This window comes from Aulonocara stuartgranti (assembly GCF_965226115.1).
Source record: "Aulonocara stuartgranti genome assembly, chromosome: 9".
In the NCBI taxonomy this organism is placed as follows: domain Eukaryota; kingdom Metazoa; phylum Chordata; class Actinopteri; order Cichliformes; family Cichlidae; genus Aulonocara; species Aulonocara stuartgranti.
The window spans coordinates 5,775,626-5,789,830 of record NC_138960.1 but is presented as its reverse complement, the minus strand read 5'-3'; the positions used below and the strand labels follow the sequence as shown (position 1 = coordinate 5,789,830).

At 40.2% G+C, this 14,205-nt stretch overlaps 1 protein-coding gene and 1 long non-coding RNA gene across 2 annotated transcripts in view; both read left to right on the top strand.

Annotated features, from left to right (window-relative positions):
* Positions 1-3: 3 nt before the first annotated feature.
* LOC309714847 lies at positions 4-828 on the top strand. Its single transcript, XR_014279052.1, has 2 exons — positions 4-573; positions 652-828. It is a non-coding gene; the product is annotated as an uncharacterized lncRNA (long non-coding RNA).
* A 4,265-nt stretch (positions 829-5,093) lies between these two features.
* Positions 5,094-14,205, top strand: part of arhgap28 (Rho GTPase activating protein 28) — a 28,527-nt gene continuing 19,415 nt past the window's right edge. The window contains exons 1-4 of the mRNA XM_082545595.1: positions 5,094-5,112; positions 11,783-11,930; positions 12,001-12,221; positions 12,445-12,553. Of these exons, the coding sequence (XP_082401721.1) occupies positions 11,783-11,930; positions 12,001-12,221; positions 12,445-12,553 (478 nt within the window). The 5' untranslated portion in view covers positions 5,094-5,112. The remainder of the gene's footprint in view (positions 5,113-11,782; positions 11,931-12,000; positions 12,222-12,444; positions 12,554-14,205) is intronic.

Here is a 14,205-nt window from a genome sequence, read left to right as displayed (position 1 = left end):
GATTTTTGTTTTTCCTTTTGTTTAATGGCTTACCACAAACCAATGGACCAAAAGAATGACACTATTTTGACATAGGTTTGATCTTAAGGATCTACTAGTTTGTGTTTGTGCATGACATTGCAGCACAAACATGTATTTGCAAGATAGACTGGAATAAATGATGACGCATCAAACATTACATAGGCTGCAGTGAATTTCTGTTGATGCAGGCTATTGAGCTTTGAGGTTCCCAGTCAAACTTAGTTTTGAAGCACATGTTAAAAGCACTTTTTGTCACGGACCCGGTGCCGGGGACTCGGGGTTCGTGAACAGTGTGGACCTTTATTGTTATTAGTGTATTGGATGTATGTTTGCTGCACTGTGCTCTTGTGTTCCATGCTGGTGTGTGTGTGTGTGTGTGTGTGAGGCTGGAGGATGAAGGACAGCCACCTGCAGGCCTGATGGGTGTGGCCCTGCCAGCTGCTGGTCACGCCTAGCTTACCACACACCTGCTTCTGATCAGGATCGTCGGGGGAGCTACTTAACAGAGCGATGGAGCTTCCTCCGGCGCAGGATCGTTGAGTTAGACTCCATGTCAGTGTTTCTAGTGTTGTTAAAGTGTATGCCTGCCGGAGTTGGTGCCATAACGGCTGTGTCTGTGTTTTTCCCCAGGAGGACAGCGGAACACAGGACTGCAAGACACACGGGGTGTGTGAAGGCACAGGGGCAGAGAGCACGGGATACCAGCACTTGGGAGAAGACACGTCACGGGAGTCGAGGGAGCACTTTTGGAGATTTAATGTGTGGTGTACAATTACCTCACTGTAAATAAACCCACTGTTCATTCCATTAAGTCTGCGTTTTGGGTCCTTTCTCCTACATCCCCCACGGTCTGCCCTCCAGACTGTGACACTTTTACTCTTGTATTTTTCAAAAAAAAAAAAAAGATACCATACCCAAAATATTAACTCTCAAAAAAATAAAAGAAACAATCATAGGACATTTTGCAGAATTCAAATAAACAACAACAAACACTGTTTGTAATACCGGTAATACCGGTATAATGCTGGGCAACGATAAGAAAATGAAATATCGCAATAGAATATGGGGAAAACGCGCATGTGCAGTGTCTTTGTTTTCATATGCACATGGCGGAAAAAGCATGGCGGCGACGGAGAATGAGAAGGGCGAAAGCAGATTGTTGAATGAAACAGATGAACCAGAATTGGTTTGTAAAAATGCTGCAACTTCAGTGGTGTGGAACTGGTTTAGCTTTCGACCGTCAGATACACAACAAAGCACTATTTTTGGTAGCGCATGCTAGCATGCATGTAAGAGGTGTAGTGCTATTAATTTATGCTTAAGCACTGATCACATTGATCATACAAGTGATGTAGTGCATCCAAAGTGACAGTTTGAGTACATTAGAGAGCTATTATTAGAAGATCAAATATTAGAAAGATTTCATAAATGGATCAGAAAGCCAGCTGTGAATAGTTTCATTTCCATCTGTCTCAGCATCATTGTTATGGATGAGTCTTGGGGGTCCAAGCCCATTACTGTGGTTACTCTGCCCCATCAGCTGAATTCTACCGATACACTTCTGCAGCTTAAATTAAGTCCAGACTTATAGTTTAAAGTTCCAAACCTGCTCTGACATTAACATCAGCACAGGTTTAGTTTTCCATGGCGGACAAACTGGCCCAATACTTTTGTCTGCTTAGAGAACTACCAAGGGGTCTTTTTGACCCCTGTGGCATTTTAACTACATGTATTGTCTGGGCTGGCATCACCGGAAGAACTCTCAAATGGTTTGCATCACACTTATCTGATGGATATTTCGCAATTCATATCTCCTTATGTGTGCCACAAGTACATGGAGTCCTCCAGGGCTCAATCCTTGGACTAATTCTGTTTTCATTTTACATGTTACCACTGGGTCATCTACTTCACAGCTTCAAAGTTACCTTCTTCCATTGCTATGCGGATGATACACAGCTGTAACTTGTCTTTCTATTACAGCCTGTCTTACCACTCCTTACACAATCCTTCTGTTCAGCCCTTACAGCTTCTGTAAAGAGGTCAGTCATTACATCAGCTGGCATTGTCATATGCTCTGCTAAGAACCATGGTATTAGTTTATTAATAACATATAAAGCTCAACCTGGTCTGGCTCTGTGCAGCCTGTAGAACAGAGCTATTGTCTGATTATTTGATCAGGGTCTCTTAACTGTTCCAAGCTTTTATTTTAAATACAGAGGCGACCTGGCTTTTTGAGATTAAAGTGTTAAACTTTGGAACAGCCTTCCTCCGTCTATTAGGTTGACTGAATGAGTTTATTTTAACCCACAGCTGAAAAAAAATTTGTAGGTTAACTTTTCCTTAATCTTTTTCCCATTATAAGACCACATGTCTCTGAATGTTAAAATACAGTACATTTATCTTTAATGTGCAGTTTTATTAAAAATGTGAAGCATTTAGTACTTTTTGTTTTAAAAGAGGTGAGTACTTACATTTTGGTATTGAGGCTGCTATAACACGAGCCAAAGCAAGCTAGATTGATAAGGGATTGATAGATAAATATTTTGTTAGATAGAAGATAAATAGTTTTTGCAGGGCTGAATGGGTCACGGGTGGATCGTTGAGCTGGGGCAGAGCACGGGAGTGTTTGACCAAATGGACGGAGAACCAGCTGGGTTGCTGACGTTGTAGAGCGCTGTGGGAACTGTAGCTGAACTGAGCAGAGAGCTCAATCTGTGGAGTACTAATAGACAGAAAACCCCCAACAATCAGATGATCACTCCCAAGAGCGGGCGCTTGGTGGTGGTGGGAAAAAAAGTACGCTTTGTTTAGTTTTTACTTGTAATTAGAAAACACACCTGGGGCCTCCCTCCCTGTTCTGCTGGGGTGGGCACATTGAGATGTGTAGTCTCGGGTCGTCAGTACTTTTGGGGGCTGCAGATGACGGGGATCTCCTTGATTCTCTGTCTGCCTCTGGCTCTTGGGGGGCTGCTTTGTGACCAAGACACATACAAGGCACGCTTTTACATTCCTTACCTTTACATTTGTTGTGCCAGTCTGGTTCATATGTTCTAGTGCCAACCTCACTAGACCCTTCGTTAAACTCCTCATATTTTTCTACTTTGCTTCTTTGATGTGTCATCTCACTGTCTTTCCTGCTCTCTCCCTGTGGGGTTGCCTTCTCTCTCTCCCACCTAGAATAATGTGTGAATTAATAAACGGTTGTCAGATGGTGAATGCCAGAGCCACATTGTTGTTTTGTGTTTTTTGAGTTTGTGTTCTCCACAACAAGTTCCTACATGGTACTTTTAGCTCCTTCTTTATTTTCCCAAGGGGCTGCCACAGTGGCTAGTTCTACACATTTGATTTGACCAAGACCACCACTAAAAATACACAAGCTTGTGACCCTCTGAGATTGGGTTTGTGTCTTCTCCCGATCTCAAACCAGGGATGTTTTGCATATAAGGTGAATGTGTTAACCTCTACACTACGGAGGAAAAAATGTTTCAGTTTATACATATGATTAAGAAACAAAGGGTTTTGTCCATGAAATTGGTTGAGAGCTTTTAATTGGAAATAAACACATTAAACATTGAGTTTGTGTAACCAGGCACACTTTGCATAAATTACCCCCCCTTTAAAGTCAACGACGTAATTCAACAACAACAACAATTCAACAGAGGTCCAGATAGCTGATTCCTGCAGTGTCATATTAGTAATGAGAGATCACCTGAGTGCAGTTGATGTTTGTCAAATGATTTTAGTATGAAAACACGTGTATGTGAGGTCCAGTCTCTGGTTCATCAGTATTCCTGCCACAATTGTAACATGGTGACAAAAGAACATCCCAAGCATCACAGAGAACGAATCAATGAAAACAGATGGCTACAAAAGATTTCCAACTCACTGGACATCCCACAGAGTTCAGGTAAATCCATCATTAAAAAATGGAAGCACTGGGGTACTTGTCTGAATCTGCCTAGAGCCGGCCATCCTCATATACTGAGTGAGAAGAGTAAGAAAAAGATTGGTGAGGTAGGGCCACCAACACAGCTATGACCACTCGGAAGGAGTTAAAAGCTTCAGGGGTTCCAGTGGGACTGGTTATACATATATAAGTATTATTTATTTCATTATTATTGTATTATTGTTATAAGGAGAAATGTTTTGTTATTTTAAGAAATTACCTCTGTTTCTGTATTGTTTACAGCTCAGACCATAACTCATCAGATTCCTTGTTGCCTCAGTGTAAAGGCCTCAAACCCAATAACATTTAAATGTGGACTCGGGTCAAGTTCTTTGCAAAATCCCATGGAAGTGAGGTTTATATTTGCTGCACACAACTGCAGTGGCTCACTTCTCTTGTACTGGCAACAGCAATAAACACAGCTTAATGATGGAGTTTAAAAGCCTCAGCAAGGTGCAGCTTCTGAGGATCTTCTCTAACAGACTGATTCAGCCCCACTGTCACAAGGACAGACACAGAAAATCTCTCATATCTCATCCACTGACTCTCTACAATGCAGTACATCTGTCTAGCAGAGTGTAATGTTCTTTTCTTTTGCACCCTTGGAAAAATGGACATGTCATATGATATTTCTTACTACATTTAGTAAGCTATTACTTCTTGTTTACCAAATAAGATGTCTCTTTTTATATATGTAAGGATTGCTGCAATAACAGGAATGACTGAAAACCAGTTTCAACCAGTCATAAGAAAGTAATCAATTATAATGGTAATTCTAGTAACCCTGTAGGCACAGATGGCTTGTTATTATTATTTAGCTGGCATTAGAAAACCATGCCCTGTACTAATTCACTAGCTGACCGTGTTTTCTTTTAATAAAGACTATTCAATTCTGTGATAAGTTAGTCAGCCCAGGACAGCTGACTGTGTCTCTTATAACAAAGAAAAATCAACATATTTACTCTGATACTATAAAGTTGTGATACCATCATAATAGTCCGAGTTGGCGTCCAGCAGCTGGTCTAAACTGGGAAGCTCCAGCCCGCCCATATTCCTATGCTCTTACCAAGCACACGTACAGGCCCCTCCTATCGCCTCTTCTCATGTCTCCACGCAGAGAGGATCGGGAAGCATACTGATCCGAGGTGAGTCTCTTTTTTCCTGTTTTTGCTCTTGATGCCTGACAGTGATAGGGAACGGTGTGATTATTGATAGAAAATGTACTGGTCGTTTAAGATAGTCGGCCTGATATAAAACAGATCCAGTCTGAGGAACAGTTCCACTTCAGTTCCAGTGCCACTTGAAATTTAGAAATATTGAAATAGATAGAAAGTAGAACTCTGGTGAGTGTTTTGGACTCTGGGCCTATTTATATTATTATTAATATCAAAGCTATGACAGAAGTCATAATCGAAACTGAGTCGAAACTGAGAACAAATGACAGCAAACTGCACTAGCTTGTACTCAGCCCATCGAAGTCCATATTTTTTATCACTCTGCACGCGGAGTAATCAGGTCAAATTGTCTTATGACCTGAGTGAAAACACTTAGTTCTTGATGCTGTGATTGGTCAGCAGCATCCATTTCCTCTGTCCTAATGGACACACAACAGTTTTAGCTTTAGCACCCCACCCTGTTGTCCCTCGAGAACCAAAACCATTAGCCCAAGGTACCCCTGACACACAATGAAGGCCCCTCAACCCCATCATACACACACACACACACACACACACACACACACACACACACACACACACACACACACACACACACAAAGATCAATATATGGAAAGAGGCTGACTTCCTTCTTCCTTTCTTCATACACTTCATAAATATACAATGTGAGCTCAGCTTCATTCCACCAGCAGCCACAAACTCTGATATGATATAAATACAGATATAACATATATAACTGTCTTATGTTATATGTCTTATAATTAACTAAAATAAACTTATTAAACTATAAAATGTGTGTTGTTACAAATTCTGTAACATACAGAAAAAATACAGTCACAGGTCTTTTTGTCAAGTATACAGGGAGTGCAGAATTATTAGGCAAATGAGTATTTTGTCCACATCATCCTCTTCATGCATGTTGTCTTACTCCAAGCTGTATAGGCTCGAAAGCCTACTACCAATTAAGCATATTAGGTGATGTGCATCTCTGTAATGAGAAGGGGTGTGGTCTAATGACATCAACACCTTATATCAGGTGTGCATAATTATTAGGCAACGTCCTTTCCTTTGGCAAAATGGGTCAAAAGAAGGACTTGACAGGCTCAGAAAAGTCAAAAATAGTGAGATATCTTGCAGAGGGATGCAGCAGTCTCAAAATTGCAAAGCTTCTGAAGCATCGAACAATCAAGCGTTTCATTCAAAATAGTCAACAGGGTCGCAAGAAGCGTGTGGAAAAACCAAGGCGCAAAATAACTGCCCATGAACTGAGAAAAGTCAAGCGTGCAGCTGCCAAGATGCCACTTGCCACCAGTTTGGCCATATTTCAGAGCTGCAACATCACTGGAGTGCCCAAAAGCACAAGGTGTGCAATACTCAGAGACATGGCCAAGGTAAGAAAGGCTGAAAGACGACCACCACTGAACAAGACACGCAAGCTGAAACGTCAAGACTGGGCCAAGAAATATCTCAAGACTGGTTTTTCTAAGGTTTTATGGACTGATGAAATGAGAGTGAGTCTTGATGGGCCAGATAGAATAGAATAGAATAGAATTCAACTTTATTGTCATTGCACATGCACAGGTACAGGGCAACGAAATGCAGTTTGCATCCATCCAGAAGTGCTTTAGTGATATAGATATATTACAATATATATTAGCAATAATATAGATATGTGAGTATATTACAGAAATGGGTCTATTATGGTATGTTATAATGTACACGGTATGAAGTATGTTGTGAATATTCTATAACTATAAGTATGTACAGGCTATGAACAGGATATAAATATGAAAAACTATACAGAATATGAAATAAATAACTTTACAGAATCTGAAATATACAGTTATAAAGAAATGTGAACTATGCAAGTTGCAAACAGTTGTAGGATTAAAGATTATCGAATGTACAGAATGATTATTTACACAGAGCTATACAGTAGTGCAGTTAAGATAAGTGAGATATGTGGATAATTTCTACAGAGGCTATATAAAGTGCTAGTGGTTGTGAGTGGTGGTTCAGTCCATGTTATTATTGTGTTTGAGGGTACAGTTGTCCATTGTGGGTGTGTGTATGTTCAGTCCATGAGTTTAATGTGGGTCAGATGTCAGGAGGCAGAGTTCAGGAGTCTGACAGCTGTGGGGAAGAAGCTGTTTCCTACATCGGTGGGGGAGAGAGTCAGATGGATGGGCCCGTGGCTGGATTGGTAAAGGGCAGAGAGCTCCAGTCCCACTCAGACGCCAGCAAGGTGGAGGTGGAGTACTGGTTTGGGCTGGTATCATCAAAGATGAGCTTGTGGGGCCTTTTCGGGTTGAGGATGGAGTCAAGCTCAACTCCCAGTCCTACTGCCAGTTTCTGGAAGACACCTTCTTCAAGCAGTGGTACAGGAAGAAGTCTGCATCCTTCAAGAAAAACATGATTTTCATGCAGGACAATGCTCCATCACACGTGTCCAAGTACTCCACAACGTGGCTGGCAAGAAAGGGTATAAAAGAAGAAAAACTAATGACATGGCCTCCTTGTTCACCTGATCTGAACCCCATTGAGAACCTGTGGTCCATCATCAAATGTGAGATTTACAAGGAGGGAAAACAGTACACCTCTCTGAACAGTGTCTGGGAGGCTGTGATTGCTGCTGCACGCAATGTTGATGGTGAACAGATCAAAACACTGACAGAATCCATGGATGGCAGGCTTTTGAGTGTCCTTGCAAAGAAAGGTGGCTATATTGGTCGCTGATTTGTTTTTGTTTTGTTTTTGAATGTCAGAAATGTATATTTGTGAATGTGGAGATGTTATATTGGTTTCACTGGTGAAAATAAATAATTGAAATGGGTATATATTGTTTTTTGTTAAGTTGCCTAATAATTATGCACAGTAATAGTCACCTGCACACACAGATATCCCCCTAAAATAGCTAAAACTAAAAACAAACTAAAAACTACTTCCACAAACATTCAGCTTTGATATTAATGAGTTTTTTGGGTTCATTGAGAACATGGTTGTTGTTCAATAATAAAATTATTCCTCAAAAATACAACTTGCCTAATAATTCTGCACTCCCTGTACTTGTTCAGCTGTTCTTCAATGCAAATAACTAAACAATCAATCACGTGGCAGTAGCTCGATGCATTTAGTCACAAAGTCGTGAAAACCCTGCAGAATTTAAAAACTAAGGATCAAAATGAGGAAGAAAGGGGATTTAAGTGGCTCCCATTGTCACTTAATGGTTGTCGGTGCAGGATATACTGATTTGAGAATTTCAGATACATCTGATCTCCTATAGGATTTTTTTCACACAATCTCTATGGTTAATGGGGACAACATGCCAAACCTTAAAGCAGACTGGTTACAGCAGCAGAAGGCCACATCGTCTGACGTCTGTCAGCCATAACACAGGCTCACCAAAATCAAATATCAGAAGATTGGAGAAATGTTGCCTGGATGAGTCTTGATTTCCGCTGGGACATTCAGATGATATGATAAGAATCTGGTGAAAACACATGAAAGCACTGATCCGTCCTGCCTTGTATCAACAGCTGAGGCTGGTGATTATGGGCGATATTTTCAGAGCACAGTTGATGTTGAACCGAGTATGATTTAAATGTCCCACCATGTTATTACTTTTTTCAAGTAATGAGTAAAGTAAGGGATTACTATTGCAAAAAAGTAATTTGTTTACTGTTACTTTCCCATAGGAACGCTGCGTTACTAAACTGTGATTTTGTTTGTGAGAGTGTCTCATGATCAATGTTCCCTCTAAGCTGCGCACGTGCGCAATTGCGCACTGCTGGCACGTCTCTGCGCACAGAAAATCTGCGTTGCGCACAAAAAAAAAAATCTAACCTGAATTGAAATTAAAATAAATACTTCAACAATTCTGTTTTGCAGTCAGTAAGTGACTGGATGCTCCCGTATGGGATTAGAACGATGTCACCGTATCCCATAGTCCAGCCAATGATGCGATTCACATTCGTATATACGTCCTTATTCGTCCTTTTGTGCCGACACCAATGTTTTAGCTAGCAAAGCGGCGTGGTTGATGTGGAGTGAAGCCACGTTAATGACAACGTGTACAACCATTGGAGATGTGAGCAGGACAGACGGAACAATTGACGGAAAAAGTGTGGACTTTATACCAGTTTTTAAACTGTGTTGATAGGCCATGTAAAACCAGAGTTATGATAAAAAATATCTGCAATGTTTGGTTTTCTTCCTGAATACTGTCGTCGTTTATATTTACTGCGGGAAGAAACGGTAAAAATGGCGTTTTATAAGGAAAACGCTCAAAAACACTCTCAGTAAAAACAACGCCAAAAAACCCCACCCTTTCCTATTGGTCGAAAAATGAAACCTGGTTGACCAATCAAAAAATGATATGGCAAAATGTCATTTAGTTGTTTAGGAAGGGGGAAGTTTTAGGAGTGACAGCGGTGTTTTGAGATGTGAGAGATTTGCGATGTTTAGCGCAAATCTTGTGTAGTTAGTGTGTAGTTAGTGTGTAGTTAGTGTGTAGTGAGTGTGTAGTGTAGTCAATAGTTTTGTTGTGTGTGTCAGAACAATGAGGCGACTGCTGAATGTTACAGGAGTTACAGCAGTGATACATCTGCTGTTGTCAGGCCTGCAGGTATCAGGCTGTAGTTCTCCTTTATCTCATAGTGGACAGAAATGATTTTTTGGAGTGGCACAAATAATTTTTGTGCCACTCCAAAAAAATTTTGTGGCATCAAATTTGATGCAGAACAGCTGATTGTTCTGTAAATAGTTTGAAATGTTTATTTTTAAAAAATGGCTTGGCTGCATTTTTAGGTAAACAGCTGCAAAAAACTTTGTTGTTTTCATAACTCAGTTACTTTTTTGAAGAAGTAACTATATAATTAATTGCCCAATATTGGTCATTATATACTGTATTTTGCAGACATAGAGTTACAGGACTCTCTCCCAGACCACAGACTCATAATACAAGTCAGAGCTTTATACAAAAAAAAAAAGAAGAAGAAGAAGAAGAAGGAACTTTGTTTTCAAAATTGGAGTTCAAGTTATTTTTTACTTCCAGTAGTGTTAACATACTACACAGGTCATGAACAAGATTTTTTTTTAATTTTCATTGTAAGTGGGCTAAAGCAGTTAATTAAAAGTAGTCTAACATAAATGTAAATGCTGTAATTTGATTATTTTAATAAACCATGTAACTTGGATGGATTGGATGCTGGCGTGACCACAGTGCACACGTCTGCTGTTGCTCACAGTGGTCCAAGGGACGCTCAGGGAGTTTGTGTGTTCGCTCAGACACATGAAAAATTAGAGGGAACATTGCTCATGACAATGACTTACGAGCAGATTACTCTAGAATTTGGCCAAGATGTCTTGTTTGATGTCTTGGTTGCAGTTTCTACCTTGTGACAGAAATGTTGTTTGTAGCCCAAAATGACTTAATATCACTCATGAAGGATGCATTTGACATATATTTCACATATTATAGACTAACAACTTATTTATAGTAGCTTAAATACAAGTAATCAGTTTTTGGCAGACAATCACTTTTTGGCACAACATGGGAATGTGAAATTCACAGAGAAACCCACGGATCACCCCGAGTGACATGACCTCTACGGTACCGGGCAAAACTCCGACTGCCCCACTTCTGCTAAACAGGTGAAAATAGACTCAGAGCAACAGGACTTAGTGCTGCTAAAAGTTTGATTTTATTTATTTTTTTCTGTTTTACTTGCATCTATTTGAAAGAGTGAGTGTAAACACAAAAGAATATTTTATTGTATAGCTGGAATATACAGAAAATTCAGTGTTAAATGTTAAACAAATGTCTTCAAGTCAGAGACTGCTGCATATAATTACATTTTTGCTTGATGCAATGTACATAATAATAATAATGGATACTTTATTGATCCCCATGGGGAAATTACTTGTTTTTCTCTGCATTTGACCCATTCACTCAGTGAAGCAGTAGGCAGCCCACTAAGCAGGCGCCCGGGGAGCAGTGTGTAGGGACGGTACCTTGCTCAGGGGTACCTCAGGGTAGCCGTTAAGTGGATTCGAACCGCCGACCTTCCGATCATGGGGCGACCACTTTACCTACTGAGCTATCCCTGCCCAGTTGAAAGATTAAAATTAATAGAACAATTTTTAAGAAGCAACTTTTTCATTTGATTCAATTCAAAAAATAGAATTGGGCTGAAAAGTCTGTTGCTTTATTACGTATTCAGGTTGTGTATCATGTTTTCATAAAGTAACTAAGTAATAAAGCAACTAATTACTTTTGAAGATAAGTAATCCATAAAGTAACAAGATTACTTTCTTGGAGAAGTAATCTGTAATTAGTAACTAATTACTTTGTTCAAATGGTCACAGGCTATCTGAGTATTGTTTCCATCCATTTATGTGGCGTTCTTCTGATCACTGCTTTTCAGCAGGACAACATACCAGAATCACAAAGCTTAAAATATCTCAAACTGGGTTTTGGAACATGTCAATAAATTCTGTTGGCAGCGTGGGAAAGTTGGAGTGATAAAGCTTTGATAAGTTTTTAACAAGATAATACTTTACTTATGTCATATTTTGAAATTCTAATAGTCGTAAAATAAAAAATTATCTCTGTCTGGCTGGCACTTTTTTTTTTACAAGATGTTGTCTTCGTCTACCACCTCTAACTCCACCACCTCTGACCCCAAACATGTTGCCCTGGAGACCTACTGGAGGGAAGTACACAGCATTGAGGAAGAGAAGGATGGGGAAGAAGAAGAGGAGGAAGATGAGAGAAAGAGTATGGATGGTATGTCAAACTGACAGCTGAGTCAGATGTCATCTTACTGTTCGGATCCTACGTGATTTGTTCCTTTTAGAGGTGGAGCTTGAGGAGGCGTGGCTGACGGATGCGGGGTTGGCTTCCCTGGTGACGGGCTTGCCATTGGCAGATGAGGTGCCACCGCCAGCTGAGTTGCTGCTGTCCACTTTGACACATCAACAAGCAACCACTGTGAGGAAGAGGCTGGATAACTATAACGAGACACTGAAGAAGAGAAACAGACAGCCAATCAGAGATGTCCGGGATATCTTCACTGAGGTGGGACACAAACATAGAAATGCATTTTATATTAAATGCAAAACAAATGTGCAACACAGATGTAGAGACATTTTATGAAATTGTATAGTCGACCATACGTTTTAGAATATCACAGCAATTTAGATTATAGTCATTGTAAGAAGCTGTGTGTCTTAAAATAATTCCTGGGAAATGAATAGAAAAAGGCTGTGATCTGCATTTTTTCCCCAACTTTTTGTTCCAGCCTGACGACCCAGCAGACAGATGTGTGTACCCCCACTCCCATCATGCTGAACCACCACCAAGTCGATACCACACCACCACCAAGACCATTCGCCGAAATACTTCCAGAGGTGCGTGTCTGCTCACCTATAAGTGATTCCTGTGGTCCTTTGCAGAGGTTGGTTCTTTATATATCTTTATTTATGCTAGATGCCACCCAGGGCATAGCAGATGATTTATGGTTTTATGGTCCTTAGTACCTCTGATAGACACTGCACTGTTGTGTGTGGGTTTGGTCTATTTTTTTTTTTTTTTGGTCTATTTAGTCACATTTCTAAACAGTATGAATACAGAGTAACCTGAAGAATATTAGGTTTGTCTCAGACTGCAGGCTTACATGTGGAGTATTTAAAAGTAGAATGGGAGACAGAGCTTTCAGTTTTCAGGCCCCCTTCTGTGAAACCAGCTTCCAGTTGGGATTCAGGAGACAGACACTATATAGATATATATATATATATATACACACACACACACACACACACACACACACACACACACACACACACACACACATATATATCTATATATACATAGATATATGTACATAACTGAACATTTAGGAAGATCTCCTGAAAATCATCTTTTGTCTCACAGTTTCTTAATTACATGCAAATTTACAATAATGGATGACACTGCGTCAGAGTGTCTCTGAGAAATAACTGTAACTAATGTAACTAATTATAATTTCACTACTATTTCATTCAGTGCCTAGTCCCAACATGCAGAGTAGCTGCTTACACTTACTCCCACAGAGGTCACTTATATTAATAGTGCTGTGAAACAAATCAGAGACATTTGACTCCTTGTGTAATTCACACATGAATTATAGCATGTAAGCTGGACAGGGAGAGTCATTTTATATAGTGTATGATGTCGTCTAGCATGGAAACATGTCGGTTACTGTATAAAAAGCTCTCAGGAAAAATAGGACTACTCATTTTTTTGTATGTATATATTCTCTGTTTTCCTCCACAAATTTTTATATTATTTACAGGGAGTGCAGAATTATTAGGCAAATGAGTATTTTGTCCACATCATCCTCTTCATGCATGTTGTCTTACTCCAAGCTGTATAGGCTCGAAAGCCTACTACCAATTAAGCATATTAGGTGATGTGCATCTCTGTAATGAGAAGGGGTGTGGTCTAATGACATCAACACCCTATATCAGGTGAGCATAATTATTAGGCAACGTCCTTTCCTTTGGCAAAATGGGTCAAAAGAAGGACTTGACAGGCTCAGAAAAGTCAAAAATAGTGAGATATCTTGCAGAGGGATGCAGCAGTCTCAAAATTGCAAAGTTTCTGAAGCGTGATCATCGAACAATCAAACGTTTCATTCAAAATAGTCAACAGGGTCGCAAGAAGCGTGTGGAAAAACCAAGGCGCAAAATAACTGCCCATGAACTGAGAAAAGTCAAGCGTGCAGCTGCCAAGATGCCACTTGCCACCAGTTTGGCCATATTTCAGAGCTGCAACATCACTGGAGTGCCCAAAAGCACAAGGTGTGCAATACTCAGAGACATGGCCAAGGTAAGAAAGGCTGAAAGACGACCACCACTGAACAAGACACGCAAGCTGAAACGTCAAGACTGGGCCAAGAAATATCTCAAGACTGGTTTTTCTAAGGTTTTATGGACTGATGAAATGAGAGTGAGTCTTGATGGGCCAGATGGATGGGCCCGTGGCTGGATTGGTAAAGGGCAGAGAGCTCCAGTCCGACTCA